Source organism: Cnephaeus nilssonii, assembly GCF_951640355.1.
Source record: "Cnephaeus nilssonii genome assembly, chromosome: 8".
NCBI lineage: Eukaryota > Metazoa > Chordata > Mammalia > Chiroptera > Vespertilionidae > Cnephaeus > Cnephaeus nilssonii.
Genome location: NC_137079.1, coordinates 41722866 through 41747188, shown reverse-complemented (window position 1 = coordinate 41747188; position 24323 = coordinate 41722866). Strand labels below are relative to the sequence as shown.

At 38.3% G+C, this 24323-nt stretch overlaps 1 protein-coding gene across 5 annotated transcripts in view; it reads left to right on the top strand.

Moving 5' to 3' along the window:
* MBNL2 (muscleblind like splicing regulator 2) overlaps positions 1–19430 on the top strand; it is a 161723-nt gene extending 142293 nt beyond the window's left edge. For 2 of the 5 annotated variants that reach the window (XM_079778497.1, XM_079778500.1), the window contains exon 8: positions 16637–19427. In XM_079778497.1, the coding sequence (XP_079634623.1) occupies positions 16637–16764 (128 nt within the window). In that variant the 3' untranslated portion in view covers positions 16765–19427. Of the gene's footprint in view, positions 1–16636 lie in introns of all 5 variants that reach the window. The other 3 variants (XM_079778501.1, XM_079778498.1, XM_079778499.1) reach the window with 3 other exon arrangements.
* The last annotated feature ends 4893 nt before the right edge of the window (positions 19431–24323 follow it).

Sequence of the window (24323 nt, the reverse complement as noted above, 5' to 3'; positions counted from 1 at the left end):
CAACCCTTTATTTCCTGGAAAATTTGACAAGTCAGAAAATCCCATTTTCTAGACATGCCTGATACAAATTCACTGCAATACATTTCAACAATATCTTATCAGAAATATGAAATAATTACATGCAACCAGATTCATATATTATGCTTTGTCTCGCCTGTTACAAATAACTAGACAGGAAAGAGGAAAGCAAATAATGAGATTTTACTTATTTTTCAGATATAAATGTGAATACAACTTAAAAGCTATTTGTGTATACAGATTCTTGGGTATGTAAGTTAGCCTATACTAACCAAGAAATCTAGAAGGTAAGGTCATGTTTCACCCAAACTCTCATCTCAAAGAGTTGTATAAAACATCTATTATTCACAGCCATCTGTCAGAACTATATTCAGACAAATGTAGGAGGCATTAAACACCCCCATATTCACCATTTGACCAATTTGGAGCCTGTTTCTTCCCAAGAAAAATCATGGTTCTGCAAAGCCCCCATGTGGGAGGACTAGACTCTTGTCAGGTACCTCTCCTGAAATACTCAGTAACGCGGCCGGCCTGTGTGTGTGGATGATCAAACTGAAGACTCCTTTCTTGTTTGCTGGTTCCTGGAAACATTATAGAACGCAGCTGGGCCCCAGGACTCTCCAGAAAGGCCGAGACAGCAAGTGTCAGATCCAACCCTTATGAATTGGTCTCGGGCTGAGACCGCTATCTAGCATTCCACTGCTACAGCTCTTTAGCCACCTGTAATGTAGCATTTTGCTGATATTCCAACTATAGAAGGGGTTCTGTTTCAGTAATGGACCTGGTTGCCTTAAATGAGGCAGAACTGCCACATCAAATATTTTGTGGAGAGAGGTAGAAGTGAGTGTGTGTGTGTGTGTGTGTGTGTGTGTGTGTGTGTGTGTGTGTAGAGGGAGAGAGAGAAAGAAGGGGAGGGGGGGAGGGAGGAGCCTGCTGTGTCTCTTCAAGTAAAAAAAAAAAACTATAAAAATTACAGTATTTGCATTCAGTTATTAGTTCAAGCTTCTTGGCAATTTGAGTCTAAATTCCATGGTGCAGTTGGCTCGGGCACTGGAATCCAGACTTGCTAGTGTGGTCGAAATTTTTTAGAGGAGAGGTGGGAGGGGTACTCTGTCTTAGGTGGACTGGGCTCTATGAGAGCGATATAGAGGCAGGTTACTTTTTCTCTTCAAGAAAGCAGAAAATAAGAAAGACAATAGACCTTTTATTTTCCTGCCTCAGAAGCAGCTGCTTTGCAGGTCTGCCATGAGGTTAAATTAATAAATGTATTTGCAGATTCTCTAAGGAAAGGCTAAGTTATATAAGTGTTGTAATCTAGTACATTTTCATTTCCCATGAATAATTTACACCTCCTGGTGAGACACTTGGGTAGAATTCTTTGGTATACAGCACCTAAAGACATAATATCAGTTCCAATTTCGTGCAGCTGAAGAGAAAATGTCAAGGGTTCTTATGTGGAGCTGTACTGCCTGGTGGATTGTCCTACTTAGTGTGCTTCAAATCCCATCCTCTTTTGCATTTTGATGGAATTTGGGGGAATCTTTTGAGATTGAAAAATCGTATTCCCTATAGTATTTTGACTTTTGTTGATGGTAATGAAATCAGGCTCAGGTTTTCTAATTTGAGGTTTTCTCTTTTGAGCAGAAGTAATATATAGCTCATTGTATATGTGTGTGTTTATTTCCAGCTCTAGAGGAAAGAGAGACTCACTGCAATGCAGGAATTCAGACCCACTGCCAAGAGGTGAAAGATGAAAGGGGTCTCATTTCAAAGTTGCTCAAACGGAGTAAAATTTTGGTTCATATGCATTTTCCTCCCCAAGTTCTGCCACTACTGCCCGCCTTCTCGCACTTGTGCCTGTCTGTTTGGGGAAGTTGCCAGTCTTTTGAGTGAATGGAGAGGAGAGATCTTTAGTGCTTCCCCATAAGAACAGCAAGCTAACCTGGCTGTCGCTCCACTTAACCAGATATGACACCATTGTGTGTCAAAGACAAATTGGCATTATGTCCCAGCCTCTTCTTGCATTCCCTCTAAGCAGTGGTTTCTAAGGTCTGAGTCTGCTGATCATTCTAGAAGCTACCAGTGCAGGGAGATGCCTTGGAGTTTACTGCCTTGGTAAAGAGTTGTGAAGCAATCAGACAATGTCACATAGTCATATACTCAAATAGTACTGCATGGGAAGGACCAAGCTCCATGGTAGGACTTTATCCCTAGAGTGGGGAGATAGGTCTTGAGGGAAGTGAGGGGATTAGACAGATAATGAACAGGTGAGGTTGCTCCTGAGTAGTGTGAAAGTTAAAGGGTGAAGGCAGGGGTGGGGTAAGGGCAAAAGGGAACTGGCATTATAAATGTACCAGCATTATGCTTGATATGCGTTCACATTTAACCAAATCTGAGGGGTCCTATTCTCCATCTGGTGCATGTGACAAAATCAAGGCTCAGAATGGCCACAGCTCTAATCCATAGTAGAGCCAGCATTTGACCTCAAGTCTATATGACCCTGAAGTCAATTCTCTCTTACCCTTAAACCACATTGTCCCCCATAGCCTGTGAGGTTCAGACAGGAGTTTCAGAATCAGTCTAGGACTGTCCCACAACAGAAGCAGATGGAACAGCTATTACTATGTCAGATCTGGGCTAAAGGATGTGTTCCAGGTCATGCTGCAGTGAGTGGGAGAGTAAAGGGGACAGTGCGTTTGGGCAGTGCTAGAAAATTCAGTGGAGTAGGTGAAGAGAAGTTAGGTTACTGAGGGCCTTGAATGGCAGGATGAGAGCAGGACAAATGTTAAATGAGAGACTTGGAAACATTAGTCTACTGGAAGTGAGTGGGCAGATACAAGCTGGGAGAGCGTGAGTGCAGGTTAACTGGTGAGGAAGCTCTTCATTGATGAATCTTTTTGAAATTGGGAGAGAACAGAGAAAATATGGGGGTGATAAGTAATCAAGAGTCAGGACAATTCAGGAGGCATTCTGACCCTTTGCTCTCCCAGTGGCTTTTCTCCAGGTCTATCGCATCTGTAGACTTCACCAACTTCTCCCGCCCTCTACAGACAGCTGTCCCAGTGACTTAGATAAGAAGAATGGTTCTTGTTGACACATCTCCACTCTCATTTGCGCTGTAACGGACACATGTGTTGACTGGTATTTTCTGACATTGGTTTATGAAAAACTACAGCTGTTCTAGCATTTAGAACCCATCACCCTTCAGCATGAGGTGTAACAGACTAGAGCTTTTGGTCTGTTTTACTTTAGGTAATCAAATTACATTATTCTTATCATCACTCCCCTTGCTCTGGAGTTTTCAAAGATCTCAGAGTTGATGTCGATGAGCTTCCTGTAAGCAAATTCAGATGCTCTTCACTACTCACCACAATGCATTTCCAGAAGTGGCATCACTAAACTGGTCATTGTAAAATGTCACCCATTTCCCCACAGTCGCAGTGACATCGGGCCTTGCAGGAGTGACACCAGATCTGTATCAACTACAACAAAGTAATGAAAGGCAGTAAGTCATAACAGCAAACTTACCCCAATTGTGCGTTATTTCTACAATAACACATAAAAGGAGAATGATGATGCAGGTTACATTATAAATTGGAACAGGAGCCCACATCAGCAAGGTGGCCTGCCCAAGTTACATAAACAGTAAGAGAACTAGAACCCAATTATCTGTATCCTGCCTAGAGTAGTGCTTGCTCTTTCCCTTTCTGTGCCTTCCTGAGAAACTGCTTTAAATGATCATTTACGGAGCCCCAAAGTACCATACAGGGTGGGGCAAAAGTAGGTTTATAGTGGTGAGTACTCAAAACACAGTTTATTTTAGTATTGTTATTTATTAATTATTGTATTATTTTTCATACAAACAACTATAAACCTACTTTGCCTCACTCTGTGTGTATGCATAAACAGACAGACAGCACAAAAATAACTCAAGAGCTCTCTTTTTTATTCTTTTATTTACTAAAAAAAATTTATATTTTTTTATTGATTTCAGAGAGGAAGGGAGAGGGAGAGAGAGACAGAAACATCAATGATGAGAGAGAATCATCGATCAGCTGCCTCCTGCACACCCCACACTGGGGATCGAGCCCGCAACTCAGGCATGTGCCCTGACCTGGAATCGAACCATGATCTTCTGGTTCATAGGTCAATGCTCAACCACTAAACCATGCCGGCTGGGCTTTATTAAAATTTTTAATGTTGACACAATTGCAGGTGTCCCCCTTTTCTCCACCCTTTGCCCATCTTCTCCCACCAGCGCCTCCCACTACCTTGGCCTTCACCAAACTATTGTCTGTGTCCATGGAGTATGCATATAAGTTCTTTAGCTAATCCCTTCAACAGCTCTCCTTTACTAAGCACTTACCAAATACCAGACATTGTCCTAAGCCTTTTATATGAATTATCTTATTAAAGCCCATAATGGCTCTGTAAGGGTCTACTCTTATCCCCAATATATAGATGAGGAAATTGCAATTTCAAGAAGCTGAAACACTTGCCCAAGATCATCTATTAAAGTAGCAAAACCAGATTTAGAACTTTCCCCAAGCTCCTCACCTTCCATTTTACAATGAGAAGAAGGAACTAGAATGGTTAAATGATTCACTCAAAATTATATGAGAGTTAAAAATTCATCTCCTAACAACATACTTAGTCCTCTTCCCACCGTCAAACCACCATCCATCACGAATATGCAGCTCCACTTTTTTTTTTTGGACAATCAATAGGTTTGCTTCCTCCTTAGAATTTAGAAAGGTTTTTGAGAAATCAAAAATATACCCAGGGATGTTAAACTCAATTCCTTCTTGTTCTCCAAATACTTTTTCCAGTAATAATGTCATAGCACTTCCATTAGTCATTCTTTCAATATTTGTCATTGTTACACTGAAATATTTGAAATGGCCAGAGAACCACTTTAGTTATGAGGATTTAGGAGAAAAGGAATTGCTTAAATCAATTCTTATTGTTCATCTTCTTTTCTTTGCTCTTCTCTGACAACTGCAACATCAAGGGTGGCCTTGAACAAGAAAAGGAGTTAAAATAGGGAAATCTAAGGAGTGTATGGAGAATGAGAAGAAAATCCTCTTGTATTTCTTTGCCTTGGAAAAAAGGTGTTTTAGAGTTGCTTTTTAAAACAAAAACAAAAACATCAACTCATAAGTTCCCTTGTTCCTTCTGCTGTGTAGGGGTACCTGTATGAGAAGAAGTGAAGGCTTGAAAATTGAAGTATAGATGTTTATTAGACAAGCCTGGGTGTGCAGAGTGTTCATAAATAGTGGTTTGCTCTAAGCACAGTGACCTAAGATTTATTAGTAATTGCTATACCTTGTCAAAATATTCATGTTCTGTGGCTTAGCCTAGGAAATTAAAATAGGTGAAATATTATCATATGATAACAGTAGCATTACGTGCTTATTCCCACCAGGCACCCATTAAATATGTTATCTAATCTTCACAACAACTCATGAGTTAGGAATACTTGTTTAATTCCTATTAAAGATATGAGGAATAATAAGAATAAAAGAGGTTGAATTATTTACCCATGGTAACATATCTATTAGGCCTAGGAGCTGGTTTGAACTGGGTCTAACTTTAAAGAATGGGGATCCTGCCTCTTATGAGATGTTAATTTTCGACTCCTTGACCCTGATCAGCAAACACTGCTGACTTTTAATGTCTTTATAATAAAAGATTTTAGTTTGAAATTATTAATATTTTCATAAATAAATAGAGAAATTCAGCCTATATTAAGTTGTCAATGACAGGTCAGGATATACATATACAGAACAGGAAGTAAGTGTACTTGACATTTTTAAAAATCTTTGTCTCATTAAAAATCAAGTTTATGGAAGTGCCCATATAAATCATGTAATATTTAAATGTAAAATCAGGCAATATTATTATTTGAATGCCTATTTAAATAGAGTTGAAACCAAATTTTATTTAGGTTTATGAATCTTAAATTGACTAAAGAAAGGAAACCAGCATTCATCAAAAGCCACTATTACACTTCAGAGATTTTATATGCACTATTTCATTTAATACTCAACAGGACTCTGTGAAGTGTCATATTCATTTTCCAGAGGAGAGCAAGTCTTAACGAAATAATTTACTTAAGATTAAAGAAGTAGGAAGTGGCTGGAAAGTCTTAGAAGTAAGATTTGCCTGCCTCCAAATCCTGTTCTCTTATGTGCCCACCATATTTGAATTTGATTAGAGATTATTATGGCCAATGTAGATTGGGATTAATCTCTTTGTATGATTCCCTTAAAAACTTGTATCTACTGAGTTTTAACTATTAATTTTTAAAGTTTTAACAATTTAAGAAGAAAGTTCTAGTAGAACTTTTTAATATCCAAGTGTGGTGTCAGAAGTGGTTGAACAAGGAAATTCTCATTTCAATCCAGTAAACAAGAGCTAGAGAAGCAGATGGACAAAGTGCTATCTCACCCTTCCCTGGGTGGCAAACTGGAAAATAATTTCTGGCTAGAAAGAGTCTACCAAGAGAAGTCCCTCATCCAGGACTTTCATTTCTTAAACAACAATAATTTAAAAATAGAGGTACAATTTTTTCCTACTATTTCCACCAAGCCTTACTTATCAATCTCAGGTTAACTAAACATCACTAGTTAAGAATGAATGTTTTGGGCAGCCTAGTGGAGGCAACTGTGAAAGGAGCCACTAGAAGGTTAATTTAATTTAAGTAAAACCATAAAGCTAGATTAGAGAGCAAGCCCAGGGATTCAGATGAGCATACAGGAAGAGCCAGGTAAACCATTTTGAAGCCACAAATGAGAAGGAGGTAAAGAAGTGTGGGAGAGGTGGGTAGAGAAGGAACTAAGTATGGTAAGAAAGGGGAATAGAAAGTTATTGTTCAATAATTACAGGGTTACAGTTTGGAATGATGAAAAGTTCTGGAGATGGAGAGTGGTGATGGTTGCACAACAATGTGAGTGCAACTAATGCGACTTTCATGAACTATACACTTAAAAATGGTTAAAATTGCAAATTTTATGATATGCCTATTTTACCACAAGGTTTTACATTGGGCAACAGATCTGAATAGACGTTTCTCCAAAGAAGAAGAGGTTAGGATTGGGAAGAAAGATGTCTAACTATACTTGAGTTTTTGTTTTATTAAATCCATGATATAAAATTACTCTTTTCACGTTAAAAATTCTTTATTGCTATCATGTTTTCCTTTAAGAGTTCTGTTTTCAAAAAGCAGGTAACTGAGTGCAAATGAAAATTTTTCCTCAGTGATGTCTGTTAGAAGCTGGGGCTATATTGAGATATCATGCCATACAGACAATAGTGTGGCTGGGAGGAGTGGTTCAGGGTGGAAGGGGTTAATGGGGGAAAAAAGGAGGGACATCTATAATACTTTCAACAATAAAGATAACTTTTAAAAAATATTTTTAAGATGTCATGCCATACAGATGCCCACTGTTGACTCAATGACAACACATTTTCATATTTTTTCTGAGTAGATGTTTATTAAGAGCCCACTGAGCTTTGATGGAGGACAATTAGTAATCTACACTAATAAAAGAGAAACATGCAAATTAAGCATCACTCCGCTACACCCATAGCCAATCAGGAGCAAGTATGCAAATTAACCCAACTAAGATGGCAGCCGCCACGGAGCTGGAGCGAGCAGGAGGCTTGGGTTGCCTCCGGCAATGGAGGAAGCCAAGCTTCCCACCTGCCCTGGCTGGCCCTGGCCTCCACTCAAGGCTACAAAGTTTCAATTATAGAATATAAATAAATCCCAGATACCTGCTTCCAGCCGGCCCTGGCCTCCGCTCAAGGAGGTGCTGAAAAAAAATAAAGAAGAAAACCCTCCTACCCAGGCTGGCCACACCTCCATGGGGTGAGGGTCCCCGCTGGGGGGCTTGGCCAGCCTGCAAACAGCCCTCAACCCCTCACCCAGGCTGGCCACACCCCCATGGCCCAATCCCTGTCGAACATCCTCAAGGGGTCCCAGATTGGAGAGGGTACAGGCTGGGCTAAGGGACAACCCCCCCCCCATGCACAAATTTCGTGCACCAGGCCTCTAGTAAAGAAATAAAAGAATGTGGAAGCTTTCATTCTTTATATATTTTCTTCCTTTGGTTTCCATTTTGTTATCTCTTATACTAGGATATTTTGGCACTTCGTGGGGAGTTATTAGGGAGGACAGATGGTAACCTGGTTTAATTACCCCACCATGCAACAGAGGTGCCAATGTGGTACAAGCAGAGTCAAAAACTAAGGCTCAGAAGGGTCACAAAACTTGTTGGTGGCACAGAGAAACCTCCTGAAATTCCACCCCAGGATTCTTTTTGATTTTTCCTTTGCATCATGATTTTACACACAATTGAGTGGTTTTGTTAATCTCTCTCTCTCTCTCTCTCATATGCAAACACAGAGGCAAAAAACTAAAAACAAAACAAATTTCATTGGAAATTTTGTTAGATGGCTCTGTCATCCCACCAGTCCAAGAAACGTGCAATATGATTAAAAGACATACTTCATGTCTTGTACATAACATTAATTTTACCATTCCTTTTACTGCATCATAGCATTTGGTTACTTTTCTGCCTGTAGTGTCTTAAAAGCCAGTTCTTAGCAGGCTGAATTATACATTCTGCTCCACTGTTAAAATGAATAATACAGCCAAAATGTGCTCAGGATCCTAAGTCTAACATAATGGTAGTGGCTACAAAGGCAGGGCATTGAACCGAACTGAGGACTCTATGTTGAATCCAACAGGACCTTCTTTTTGTGATTTTTCTTGGCCTGCATCTTCAGTGTATTACTGGGAGCAAAACCAATATTGAAAAAAGCAGGTATAAATGAATACTTAGGAAATTTCTTTTCAGTTGCTATACAAGCAGGTTTTCAAAAGTATAAAGAAGTTTTCTTAGATTCTACCTTCATGTCCAGAGGCCCCCTTCAATGAAATAGTCTCAGGCCTGGACAGCCTTTTTAATCCCAGTTAGCATCACTCACAAGGAATCTTGCTGTAAATCATCTCACTCTAAATAGTCTAAATATAATCTACACTAATACAAGAGAAAGATGCAAATTGACCATACCTCACAATGCCCACCAGCCAATCAGGAGTGAGTATGCAAATTAACCCAACAAAGATGGTGGGTTAATTTGCATATACAAGTGACGATGCAGGTGTTCCGCACCGCCCCAGCCGCTCTGGGCCTCTGGGCAGCGTGGGAAGGCGGAAAGGCAGCTCCAGCCAGAGCGAAGGTGGTGCCAGCAGCCAGGGAAGGGAGACCCTTCATGCACAAATCTTTGTGCATCGGGCCTCTGGTATTTTATAAAAAGATCTTATAATATTTTCTATAATGCTTAGAATATTGTATTAAGTAGTGTGGCCCCAATATTATATATTGTTTCTTGATTTAGTAGAGGAATATAGCCTTCTTTTATATGCAGACAGTCCCTAATTTTTAAAAAGTTTGCTTGTTAAAAATTTCCTTTATCACCTAGTTTGGACCTTAAATAATTTTCCTATAGAGACAGGGACAGACTTGATGATTAAGCATCTAGACTGGTCTACAATAGTTTAACTCATACATTGCTCATGGATAACACTGTGCTAACAGCATGGAACTGCCCAAAAACCATGTTCACAGATGTTTCTATACCTTAAAGATTCAAGAAAGATGCCAAAAGCACATTCATAACTCAAGCTCCCAGACAGGTGTATGATAGGAAAGACTTGCGCCTTCTCCATCTGCTGGCAGTATAGGAACCATGATAATATGGTGAATTATGTAATGGGAATGTTCATTGGGGAAGCTTTATAGAGTAGGAATGTGTTTGTAACGTATAGTGTGAAGACAAAAATGTCAGGTGATGAATAATAAGAAAAAAGCTGGGACCTGTTCCTGGGTGACCATCAGATGCACTCACCCCACCCTCTTTCTCTTTGTCCTTGGATGCTGTGGCTTCGTCTGCCTACTTCTCTGTCCCTGGCTGTTGTGCGGCCCTTCCAGTCTGCGGTTTTGTTTTATTTGAGCCTCTGGCCCCTGCAGTCCAAACATGGTCTCAGTAGTTACTCTCTTCCTGAACAATTACATTAGACTTCTGAATGTGTTTTTGTTTTAAACACTTCTATAGCATCAGGGGAAAGTACAAGAAATGAGTCTCCTCTTGTATGCTTTACCTTCTTCCTCATTTATATCCTATAGGTGAAAAGTCCCCCTTGGCTAATATACAGATGTTTAGATGATGTGAGGACTAGATTCCCATCTCACCATCTCACCATGAAAGCAACAGAAATGGTCCTCAGAATTCTCTCAGGGGAGTTGGGATTGTAAGGGGCTGGGTTTGGGTTGGAGAAGAGGATCATATCAAGGCCTCACTAAAATACTCACAAGAGTCTAGATGTTTCCACATATGACATGGACTCATGCAAGGAGCAAGATTTTACACAAATCAAGAATTTGTAAAGTATGTGTATTTTATCCAGATAATATCAATGTGGACCCTGATCAGTAATCTTCATTAACGTCAGGTTATTGCCTTTCATGCAAAAACTCAATTATTAATATTTTAAATGATAATTTTCATATATTAGAAAGTATATCTGAAAATTCTTTCTGTCCAAATATTACAGAATGGAAAATATTAGACAGAAATGAGTCATCCAAAAAATGATGTCATTTAAAACAGAGGAATTAGAGCTTTGAATGTAAACCTTCTCTTCATGACAGAGGGCAAAACAGTAATCCTGACTACTTAATCTTTAAGGTCTGCTAAACATTGTGGACATTCCAACCAACCTTAAAGTGATCTTAAGAATGACATTGATTGTCATATTTTGGAATTTTCTCCCACAGCTCCAGTTTTTGCCTTTTCTACTTAAATAAAAATCCCTTTTTGAAAACAGGTCAAATACTGCCTCAGGACAATATTCCCCCTAAGTAATAAATATGAGTATTTTTTCAAAGTGTCTTTTTTTATACCACTAATTATCTTTGAACATTTTACACAATTAAAGTTTATGAATAGTCTTGAAATTGGCCAAAGTTCTTGAAATTGTTCATTTATTAATACATATCATTAGAATTGCTCTGGTAACTATGTCCATCAACTGACCAAAGACACTTGCATTTGACTTTAGTAACTGATATTATGATTAAGCACAGATTTATTTTGCAGCCAAAAATGGTGCAAATGTCCCTCTGCCTTTGTACAATTTGCTTCAAACAAAATACTTCACAAGTTTTGCCTCTCAGACAAAATCAGGACATTCTAGACAGTGATGGCTGCCATGGAGAAGATGTGTGGAGTACTGGGGAAAAGACAGAGAGAAAGTTAAACAGTGGAGAAACTGCAGGAGGGAGGAATACCAATGGAGCATAGTGAAGAGGAACATGTGTGACAGAATAAGAAAACTGAATAAATAAAAAGATGTCGGGAACAGGCAAGCCTCCTTTGCTGGGCCATAATTTTAGGAATTCCTTTCAGTTTTCTATTTTTAAACCAGTAGTAAGGTTTGTTTAAAAGGACAATGAGCCCTAGCTGGTTTGACTCAGTGGATAGAGTGTCAGCCTGTGGACTGAAGGGTCCTGGATTCTATTCCCATCAAGAGCACATGCCTCGACTGCAGGCTCGATCCCCAGTGTGGCGTGTGCAGGAGGCAACAGATCAATGATTCTCTCTCATCATTGATGTTTCTCTCTCTCCCTCCCTCTCCCTTCCTCTCTGAAATATATATATATATATATATATTTTAAGATAGTGAAACATCCTTTCTTTAATTATTTCCTGAGGGAACAGGGTCTTGAAACCATGAGAAAAGATTTCTAAGAAATCAACCAGAAGTTTTCTCCAGGTGGCATTTTTGTTTATCTGCCGTGTTTCCACCCCCTGTGAGTGACTCTGCCCCCAGCCTAGAATATTTTTCCTTTTATCTATATATAACAGGAGTGGAGGAATGGGAAGGAATGTTTATGTGTAGACTATCTAAAAGGTTCTTTTCCTGCCTCTATGGCTACATCTCAGTTGTGAATGGTCCACTAGTTTTCTGTTGATGCCAACATTGTGGCATTGTGTCCTCGGTAAATCTTATTGATTCAGCCCTCTGCGCAACCAACAGTTACTAAGTGCCTTCTATGTACCCAGCCCTATCCTAGACACTAGGGATATAAAGATGAATTGGACTCCCCTACCTGACCCACTCACTCATGGACCTTTCCTGCCTGGTCCCAGAGGCTTAGTATTTAGGCATTACCTAACCCAGCCCTCTTTTAACAAGCTTGACTGCCATTGCACTATGAGTCAATGGTAGGAACTTCACTGAGGTTGCAGGGAGTATTAAATGGTTGCTCATAACCCATTTGATGGGAGAACAACCCATTTGATGTTCTTTGGGGCCATCCATGCTTTGTCTTCAGGAAACAAAAATAAGACTAAGTGTGCATTGAGTCATATGGAAGTAATTTATGGATGTGAATTAAGCAGAATCATCAGATTCTTAAATCCAACCACCTGGAGGAGATGCTCGTTGATAAGCAGACACTATTGCAGCCAACTCATATTTGCATCACAGATACTCTTGTTGCAATAGATAGTCCACTAAAGATTTATGAAAGCACTCATAATTTAAATCAAATGTGCCTTTGTTTTAAAAATAGAATTGCCGATTTTGTGGGCATCAGCTATTCCCATTTTTGTGTGTCCTCTTTTTAATAGAAAAGGAATTGAAAATAATGCTCCCCGTTCAAGATTTTGATTTACCACAGTAGATTGGCTAGTCCTACTTAATACTTCAACTTCCTTCTTTGTCATGGTTCTGTTATACAAAATAATACTTATTTGAGGGACTAGTCCATCAGGGAGATGAACGGAAATTAACATAAGCAGCGGCCCTATGTTTGGGTAGGAGCTGCTGCTGCTGTGAGCAGACACGCTTGCAGCACCCATCTGGAGGAGGCCTGGGAGAGGATGTGGTCGGCCACCCAGGCAAGGATGCCCTGTGGAGCGGCCCAGCAGCCCCAACAAGTCCCTCAGCGATTTCTCTCCCTCTTGTTCCCCCAGACAGTTAGTGCTCCAGCCTCCCTCTGCTCTAGGCCCCACGCTATTGTCTACCCTTCCCTTGGTTCCCAAGCTCTCGGGGAAGGTCTAAACACCCACCTCCATTGGCACTGTAAGAGGTACAGACATGCTCTTGGGAATCGCTGTTTCCCCTAGTCCCATCGCAGACTGTCACTACGCCCTGCAGGGGACTCCCACGCCAGCAAGCAGAGTGAGCTAACATCTCTATGCTCGTGCTGGCCTGTACAAGACCTTGGTACGTCACGGAAGCCGGTTACAACTGTTGGTGCTGTCTTGTCCATGTCTGCGAAATAGGATTTCCAGCACTTCCCTAGCTCCTAAGGCTCTGGTAAAAATTTCTCAGCGCCTCCTGGAAAAGCAGTCTATTAAAATTAAAACAGACATCAATGATGCTTCAGAGAGGGGGCTCTTAGTGGACCCAGCCTGGTGCCTATTTCTCTGACTTGTACCTACCCCAGGAGAACTTCTAAGTGCCCCTTCCAGGACAACATGGGCCACGGTGCCTGGAGGTGGAGGAAGGAGCTTTGAAAATCAGCCTCCGCTTTGACAAGCACAGGGCAGGAAGGACAACACTGACAGCCACACTATCAAGGACACTTTTTATTTTTTAATGGACAGGCACAAAATTTGAGTTTGTCAATGTCAGACTCATAGCCCATGTTCCTGGGCCATTTATAAACCTGTTCTTTTAGGAATTATCTCTTGTATCTACATTCAAATACCCAGGCACCTTCTGAAGCTTTTGATCCTCGTGACCATTAACATTGCAATGTAAATTGAAGAAGTTTTTATGTAAAGAACATGTTTTATATGTCCATAGAAAACTAGTATGCAGGAATATCTGAGGAGAAACCACAGGAAACACACGAAATAGATCTGCTCATTCTATTTTAAATTATATCTCTTTGGTGCGAATCAAAACTACAATCTGACTAAAGAAAAGCCATATTAAAAACTACACAGAAGATCTCTCTTTCCCTCAAAATGGCTTCTCCACACCCTTCCACTCCGCACACACACTTGGCTCTTGTCTTTCTTCCAGAGGTATCCTCCCAGCTGGGAACTGTCCTGCCCTCCCAGTGGGCCTCAGTGCCTGTTCTGTCAGGTCTTCCAACATCAGAAGTGGAAATCAAACAGGCAATAGTTATATCAAAGGCACTTGGTTGGTAACTGCTCCTCATCTGGATTCCTGTTCTGTCTATATTTCCAGAATGTAGTTCACCCCAGGGTACACTTAACTCAGACTGTGCGAGCAAGCTACATTTCTCAGGGAAAAAAATTAATAATCAAGTTATATTTTCAAGAAAAATCCTACCACCAAAATAAACACTCAAACCTTTCCTATCTTCTAAGAGCAAATCTCTTGAACTTCTTGAAGCTCACAGCTGCGAGGAACATGACTCTTTTTTTTTTTTTTTTGGTTACTCTTTTTTTTAAAATTTCTTTATTGACCAAGGTATTACATATGTGTCTTTACCCACCCTCCCATTATCCCCCCAACTCCCCCCACCCCCGACTCACTCATTTTTTTAATGCCACATATAGAGCCCACCAGATAGCCAAAGACACAGACCAGGGTATGGCAGAGTTTTCTGGCCAAGATGCAATGCAGTAGTAACTGCCGAGAGTTCAATAGTAGCGGCAGTCATTTTTATTTATGTCTTTATCCATATAATGGATTGTGTGTACGCTGGGGCAGAGGGGAAAAGCAGTCTGGGTGAGTCCAGTTGATGCTTTCAGTTAACTTCAAGGCTGATTTACAGTTCAATTAAACTTGGGTGGCGCACATGTCTCTTTGTCAGGTACAGGTCCAAAGCATTGTTCTCACTAATATCTGTAATACACATTTGCTCATTGCTGGGCTCTCTGTTGAATACTTTTTGTTTTAAATGGTTAGTAATGTCATTCTATATGGAATTTTAGTTTCAGTTAATAAGCCTTAATGTGACTATATTCTAAAATATATATTATTGCATATCCATTTAAGACATCACAAGATTTCCCCCCACTATTTTAGAGAGACTCTTGCTAAAGTAAAAGCAAAGAAGAAAAAAAAAAACAGGGCATGATTTGATATCCTGGGACACATTTTTATTTGAAAACCTTACAGGCATCATTGAAGCTAAGGGATGAAATAGAATAATTCCTATTTAATAATCAAATCTAAATCTAATGAGGAGGTTATAATATAACCACCTGAAGAATTTGAATATTAGCTATTTGTAATGACTGTTCAAAAATACTGATATTTACATATAAAATAATATCTCATTATTTTTATTTGTCTATCAGTATATGAAACAAGGAATGCTATTTTTCCCAGTTAATTTTAAATTCTAGAATTTTTTTAAAAAAACAAAGAATAATCATTTCTGAAGTTCTGAGTTTCCATTTAGTATAAATATTTAATATAAATCAGTTCTATTTTTATCAATTCTGGGCACATCTGTACATTCCAATAAAATAAAAGATGCTTTTACATCATGGGAGAAACTAATTGAGTGTTTATACTACAACTGTTTGACATAAACTGTAGGAGCACCCACTAAAAGGGAAAATATCCACATGTATGAATTCTAACATGATGGTACACAAAATTATACTTGTAGAAATGAGGCTTGTATTGAGAAGTGGATCCCAGTGTGCAGGAATATTAGCTGACCTTGCCCATAACAAAGTTGTACTGGTTATTTCCTAAACAAAGACTCTTGACTGTTTAGTAAACAAACATTTTCTTTATTCATTGCACAAAGTTTGGTCAAGACATTGCACAAAGAATAAATATTTTTGTTAGAATGTGTTATAAGTTTCACTTCTAAGCTTGGCATTTATGGCCTGGGTCACACAGGGCGAACTCCCTGTCCTTCGCAAGGGTGTGGAGTTGGAAAAGAACTTAGGGATCAAACTCCACAGACCATGGTTTGCATTTGATAGTTTAGTTGTATCTGTGCTTTTAGATTATTAAGAACGTTATAACAGCTTTATTGGGATATTATCTCTTTTTCTCTTTAATACGGGACATTTAAACATTCCCTGAATTTGAAACTTGTTGTTATATATTGGGAACAACGTTATTTTTATGGGAACACATCTTTGAATTATAAATGTAAGTTAATAAAAAATACATAATTGATTATACATTTTTAAATATATTTAAAATTTACTAAACAACTTTTTATGGGCAGACTAATTCTTTGATCACCTTTGCAAATATTAATTGAAGGATAATGTGAACATACAATAAAAAGATATGGAAAAAAGGAGATTAGGATCTAAACACACTGTATGTCCACATATATGTTGTCACAGTTTTACAGAAAATACTGTGCTTTTGAATCATCATTTACAGTGGCCACACAGCAGAAGTGCTTAAGTTTAAAATGTTCACCATGAAGGGTGGGGCCTGGGCAAAATTATAATTGCACAAAAATAATGAAAAGTTTAAGAAAAATCCTATTTTTAAATGTCTATTTCCAAAGAGTAGAACTTACACTCATTCTTTTCCCTCACAGAAGAATGTCTAAATCGCACGTATCTTTTTCTTTAACAGATAATTCTGAAGTAATCAGCAGAAATGGAATGGAATGCCAAGAATCTGCATTGAGAATAACTAAACATTGTTACTGTACATACTATCCTGTTTCCTCCTCAATAGAATTGCCACAAACTGCATGCTAAATAAAGATTTAGTTCTTCTGGACAGACCACAACTCTAAGGAGCTAGTGCTGCTATATCATATATGAGTATTAAATATGGTATGCTTAGTATATTCCAACCTAAGATAGTTAACTACCTGAGACCAGCTGTGATGTTTAAAGACATAAAGGATCAAGTTTACTTTGAAAGGGTTTCTAAACATAGTTTCTGTCCTAGGAATATTGTCTTATCTCCATAACTATAGCTGATGCAGAAAGTCCAACCAATTTACTCATTTCGACTCAGAATATTTCAAAGTTAGCAATAAACAATTAGCAGTAGTTTAAAACCTATTCCAAGGGCAGGTTCAATTCCAACTCCAATTACTGTCATTTCATTTTCCCACTGGATCAAAGGGTATGTTTCACTTCTTGACACAAATGCTGCAGCAAAAATGAGAAGTGAAGTAAAAAAACTGATACCTGTCCTGCAGGTCTAAAATTTGAATGGAAATTCAAGCACAAGTACTGGGGACACATCAAAGTGTGGTATTTTGTTTGCCTGGAGATGCCGTATTGAATCATGTGATTCTAGAATAACATTAACTAGATTGCAAAAGAAACTTTGCACGGTATGAGCTTCATACCCCACCAAACAAAGTCTTGAAGGTATTATTTTACAAGTATATTTTTAAAGTTGTTTTATAAGAGAGACTTTGTAGAAGTGCCTAGATTTTGCCAGACTTCATCCAGCTTGACAAGAATGAGAGGCCCATGTCAAGAGTCTAATCTAATGGATTAGTCTTTCAAACTCACCATCCGTTTGCCTGTTACAGAATAACTCTTCTAAACTAAAAACCTAGTCCAATAAGGAAGCTGTAGGTGAGGAGATCTGTATAATATTCTAATTTAAGTAAGTTTGAGTTTAGTCACTGAAAATTTGACTGTGACTTTAATCTAAATTACTATGTAAACAAAAAGTAGGTAGTTTCACTTTATAAAAAATCCATTACTGTTCTGCATTTCAAAAAAGTTGGATTAAAGGGTTGTAACTGACTACAGCATGGAAAAAAATAGTTCTTTTAATTCTTTCACCTTAAAGCATATTTTATGTCTCAAAAGTATAAAAACTTTAATACAAGTACCTACATATTATATATACACATACATATATATACTATATATGGATGAAACATATTTTAATGTTGTTTACTTTTTTAATACTTGGTTGTTCTTCAAGGTAATAGCGATACAATTAAATTTTGTTCAGAAAGTTTGTTTTGAAGTTTATTTTAAGCACTATCGTACCAAATATTTCATATTTCACATTTTATATGTTGCACATAGCATATACAGTACCTATGTAGTTTTTAAATTATTGTTTAAAAAATGAAACAGCTGTTATAAATGTAATTGTTTAAAACATCCATTTTTTGTGAACATATTAGTGATTGAAGTATTTTGACTTTTGAGATTGAATGTAAAATATTTTAAATTTTGGCCTCACAGCCTGTTCTGAAAACTATATGCACCAACCATATCATTTTTTTTTTAGTCAAAAAGAAATTCACCATTTTAATTAATGTTGTTCAAAGTCTAATGACTCTTTATCTTATATCATAGATTTGATAACCCTATCAGAAGAAATCATTCTAAGTGTAATCTTACATAGTGCTTGTATCGTTAACATTTGTTTTAATTTGTGGGAAAGTATTGTATCTAACTTGTATTTCTTTGGTAGTTTCATCTTTATGTATTATTGATATTTGTAATTTTCTCAACTATAACAATGTAGTTATGCTACAACTTGCCTAAAACATTCAAACTTATCTTCTTTTTTCTTTTTGTCTTTGTTAATTCACTTAAACTCATTGAATACATAGTATACATTACTAAAGGTAAATTATGTGATCACTGAAATATTTTTGTAGACTAATTGTTGTAACATTGTCTTTATTTTTTTTCTTTTATTTCATGATTTTGATGTTAAAAATCATTAGCACACAACTATTTTCAGCCCTTTAATGAGCATCAACAACATCACCTGTATCCCCAAGCAAATATAGAGGACTGTATTTTTACTATGATATCCATTTTCCAGAATTGTGATTATAATATGCAAAGAGTCATAAATATGCCATTTACGATAAGGAGGAGGCAAGGCAAATGCATAGATGTACAAATATATGTACAACAGATTTTGCTTTTTATTTATTTATAATGTAATTTTATAGAATAATTCTGGGATTTGAGAGGATCTAAAACTATTTTTCTGTATAAATATTATTTGCCAAAAGTTTGTTTATATTCAGAAGTCTGACTATGATGAATAAATCTTAAATGCTTTGTTTAATTACAAAAACAAAATCACCTATATCCAAGACATGAAGATAGCAATTCAACAAATACTGTAGTTAAGAGATGAACTCGCCACTTGTATGGGAACTACATTTCACTCTTGGTTTTCAGGATATAATAGCACTTCACCGAAATATTCTTTTAGCCATACCACTGGTAACATTTCTACTAAACCTTTCTGTAACACTTAAAGAATTTCCTCATTCATTACCTTACAGTGTAAACAGGAGTCTAATTTGTATCAATTCTATGTTTTGGTTGTAATATTCAGTTCACTCACCCAATGTACAACCAATGAAATAAAAGAAGCATTTAAAAGGATTTCTAATCTTCCTCCTTTTTGTGTTGAAACAGACTGATAATTAGCCAAAGTGGTTTAGACATTCACAAAGATAACAATTGGTAACTTCAAAGGAGAGCAAGCTCTGGTCTTCAAATGGAAGACTGATCGTTTTTGCTTTTGCTTTTGGCTTTTTATAAACAAGAAAAACAATTTAAAAGGATCATTTTAGAAGTATTTTTAGTATTCTTTGAAATTAGAAGTAAAAATAAATCCACTCAGCCTTCTTCTACAGGATTCTGCCTGAATATGAAGAAGTGTGAACTCAATAACCAAATGGGGAACAAAATATCAGTTCCAGACTCATAGATAGAGAACAAGCTGACAGCTGTCAGGTTGGGGGTGGGGGTTGGGGTGTGTGGAGGGATTGAGCAAAAAAGAGAAAAAACTCATGGACACAGACAGCGATGTGATTGCCTGCGGGCGGGGGGAGGGGGGCCGGGAGGGAGGGAGTGGAGAGAGGTGGAGGAGGGTATAGGGGGATAAATGGTGATGGACGGAGACTTGACTTGGGGTGGTGAACACACAATGCAGACGATGTGTTGTAGAAGTTGCACCTAAAATCTATATAATGTAATCAGCGTCAGTCCAATAAATTCAACAAAAAGGAAAAATATATATCAGTTTGGTTAACAGACAAGAAAGTGCCCAATAATCCAGAAGACAGGCTTCCCACAAGAGCCTGATCAGACAACACGGCTTAGACCTGAGGCTGCAGAAGGAGCCAGAATGGGGAGTCCTATTCTGTGTAGACATCCTAGCCGGGTGGACCAAGGAGAGAACAAGAGCTGAGCATCGTACCTGAGGGAAGGTATTCAACAAAGAGAATGCACCTTCTCAGACTTCTCCTTCCTCAGCCCCTTGGGGCCCTGGTATTTCCCAAGGAAGGTGGTATTAGTTTTGTGGTGGGAACATGCCTTGTCATGCAAGGGTTGGCAGGAATTGCCTCCTGCCTATGTGTGTGTGTGTGTGTGTGGGGGGGGGGGGGGGGGCGGGGCGGTTCGGGGGGTGGAGAAGAAGGTTTTCTCCATGGCAGGTTTAAAGCTTCAGGCCTTGTGAGTGGTTTTGATATCCCTAAGGAGAGTAGAAAACACAAACATTCAACAGATCAGGCATATAGAAATAAAGAAATAAAAGGAACTTATATTTTTAAACGATGTCATCAGGATTTATTTCCAAGGATAAAAGTACTTTCCCACATTTGTGGCTATTTGAAAAACTGGCTCTATGTTTAGATGAGCACTTTTTTACTGTAATGCAGAAGAGAAGTTGCTATCCTAACAGTTGCTCCTCACAAGAAAACATTCTCTGTTAATAGTAAGTTGAAGCTGCCGACTTTAGAGACGAAGTTAGGTGAAAAACCTAAGACAAATAGTACTTAAAAATTTTCATACCTGGTTTTATGAAGTGCAATTGTTATCTCTAGACTGACTTTTTATGGTGCTACGTCACAATCAAAAGCAAAACCGTAACCTGCGAGGACAAAACTAGTTTATCTCTTCAGCATAGAAAATAGTTAAATTTAAAATATCAACTATTCTATAATTATTTCCCAATAGAAAAGTGCTATTTCAATTTTGGGAGGCCCAAACGAAAACTAATGTTGCAAATCCAGAAATATGCTCTATTTACTATTAACCAAAGTTCTTTTGCAACACTTAAAAGATTTTAGAAACAGCCAGCAAATCAAAATGCAGTTTAATATTCTGATATTGGTGAGAGAAAAATACTGGCTTGCTCAAGAATGATTTCCTCTTCCCCCCAGATATCCTATTGTCTCTGAAGTACTAGGCCGTCATTCCTGTTGGATTAGTGTAACTCCACAGAAACAACTAGTCACTATGAATAAGTATGATTCATATCAATTGAAACATAATAATGACTTCTCTCCATGCTCTCAGTGGTGGATGGCAAGAATAAAGATGGAGTGGGATTGAGAATGTTCACTAGGGATCTACTTACGTGCCAAGCTCTATGCTGAATTGTCTAAATAGGTTTCTAATAGTCTATTCTGTCATTGAAGAGAACTACTTATAACAGATAAGCAAATTCTAACTGCTACCGAGATTCTTACTCAAAGTACATAAGGGATTCTGCTGTGAGAAGTAGATTGATTCCAGATCAGCACTGCCTTTCAGTGTCCGCCCTTGGGATGCTGAACACCTCGGGAGACTTCAAGTGCATGACCAACGTCCATGTGGCCTCACTTTCTCCCTCTGGTTCAACTACTTTGAAAAATGACAGCCTACCCATTTGAGGTGTCCCTTTACCCCGCCCCCACATAAATGTCCTCTGTGCTACTGAGCCTATATTTTAACCATACTATTTCAGACAACCCCGCCAAATTAGATGAACACCATATAGCTATTTTCATGAAATAGTGTATAACCAGAAAGTAACTTTGTTTTGCTCACATACATTTTACATAATCGTTAACATTATGAAAGAGCTACTATACCAATGATGTAAATGAGAAATCAAGACTCATAACATCAAGTAACTTTTCAAGATCACATAGAACAACATAACTCTCAAGCCCTAGCTCATCTTAACTCTACAATCATGTCAATATGACCTTTATTTGTGGCATCCTTCAGGTTCGAAATTTCATTTAAGAATTCAGAGTAAAGCATCTATCTAGTAAAGCACTAAGAGGAAGCTAGGATAAGAATCCTTTACTAGGTTACATGAATAGGTTTTCTTCCCTATTACTAAAATATATACGATTGATGAAATATTTTGAAACTAAGGACTACAAAGTGCTTTTCTAGATTTAGGACAGAGCCTAATTCTTTATTAGGACCAGAGGCAACTGGCAGGAATGTTACATTGCACCATCTCTCCAGTGTTACAGAGGTCTTTTGTGTTGTTGTTTCTTTTAATCGAGCTTCTATAGGGTTCTATTGAAATAAAAAATAGCAAAAACCATTGCATTTTTCCCAATAAGGATATGTCATTAAGCCACGATGAAGTGTCCCTGAAAACATGTAACATATCACATATGGCAGAGAGATTAATTTCTGGATAAAGGTCACACATGGATCATGTCTCCCTAAAATCCAATTATGTCCAGAGAGTCTGAGAAGTTAGGTTCATTGTTCTTTTTTCTAATAACTTTGCTATAGATCTTCCTGGGACTTTGCCTTATATAAACAAAGGAAGAAGTTTTTTTGTTTGTTTTTTTTTGTTTGTTTGTTTGTTTTAATCTGTCCTCATGTGTAAACTAAAATGATCTAAATTCAAGGACCCTAACTTTTCTTTTACTAGAGAACCCTTCCTTCAAACAAAAGGTCATCCCACAAAGGCACACAAGCAAAGCAGTAGCCAAGTGCTCTGGTTGCAGGGGACTCTCCATGCTCGAGAGGCGCCTCTTGTAAGCTCTGCAGCCCAGAGATGGAAACCTCCTCACTCATATAAAACCTGTGGCTTCACAGAGGAAGAAAAGTATTTCAAAGTAGCACAGCAGCTTAGGAAAACCTGGCTCCTAAGCTCTAAATATGTCTCAATAAATCGATTTGATATACATAGAAGTAAAAAATATACTACAGAATGAATATATATTCAGCACTCACATACACATGTATATGGAGAGCAACCTAAACACATTCTCATCCATAAACAGAAAGTTAAGGAGTTTTCAGTTCTGTGGAAAGGAAAGATCAACGTTTGCCTTTCACAATAGTCTAGCGGTCATACTGCCCAAGTTTGACTCTCAGCTCTGCTTTTCACAGCTTTGAAACTTCAATGTTTTTTGTTGCTGCTGCTGTTGTTGTTGTTGTTACTCCTCGACCAAGGATATTTTTCCATTGATTTTTAGAGATAGTGGAAGGGAGGGGAGAGAGAGAAAAACATCCATGTGAGAGAGACACATTGATTGGTTACCTCCCGCCCCCGCCCCCGTCCCCAACGGGGGCCAGAATTGAGCCTGCAACTGAGGTAGGTACCCTTAATGGGAATCGAACCCATGGGCCAAAGCTCTAGCCACTGAGCCAAAGCGGCTAGGGCAAAACTTCAATGTTTGTTCATCACTAAATTGGGTCTAAAAATAAGGTCTACCTCATCACGACATTATGAGGATTAAGTGAAAGAATATATACTGACCATGTACAACACTGAGTGAGCTGTCGATGAATATTAGTTACTGTTCTTAAAATAATATTAAAAGGAGAGACATATGTAATACTTTCAACAATAAAGATTTATTTTTTTAAAATATATCTTTATTGATTTCAGAGAGGAAGGGAGAGGGAAAGAGAGATAGAAACATCAATGATGAGAGAGAATCATTGATTGGCTGCCTCCTGCACATCCCCCAATGGGGATCAAGCCTGCAACCCAGGCATGTGCCCTTGACCAGAATCGAACCTGGGACCCTTCAGTCTGCAGGCTGATGCTCTATCCACTGAGCCAAACCAGCCAGAGCAAGATTTATTTTTTTTAAATAAATAAGCTCTTGAGTTTCCCTATCAGTATTTATTCCCACATTCTGTCCAAACATTTCTTGGCAACTAAGAGGCACCTCTTCTATTTTCTCAATGACAATTAATGTCAATAGCTGACAGGTAAATTATAGGGAATTTATAATAACAAATAATAAGCTATATTACTTCTGTGGAAGCCTGCAATTACTTCAATTCAACAAATGCTCTATGAGTCCTGGCTAAGCACTGCTAAGCTGTCCAAGGGATGTGAACATGAGTCAAGTCCAATTCCTACCCTCAAAAAGCTTTCTATGTGGCAGAAGAAGAAAAACCTGTGAAAAACAGGGAAAGGATGAAGAGTACTGTATATGCTTCCTAGAGTTGCCATAACAAAGCACTACAAATACGGTGGCTTACAACATCAAAAATGTATTCTCTCACCAGCCTGGAGGCTAGAAGTATGAAAGCGAGGTGCCAGCAGG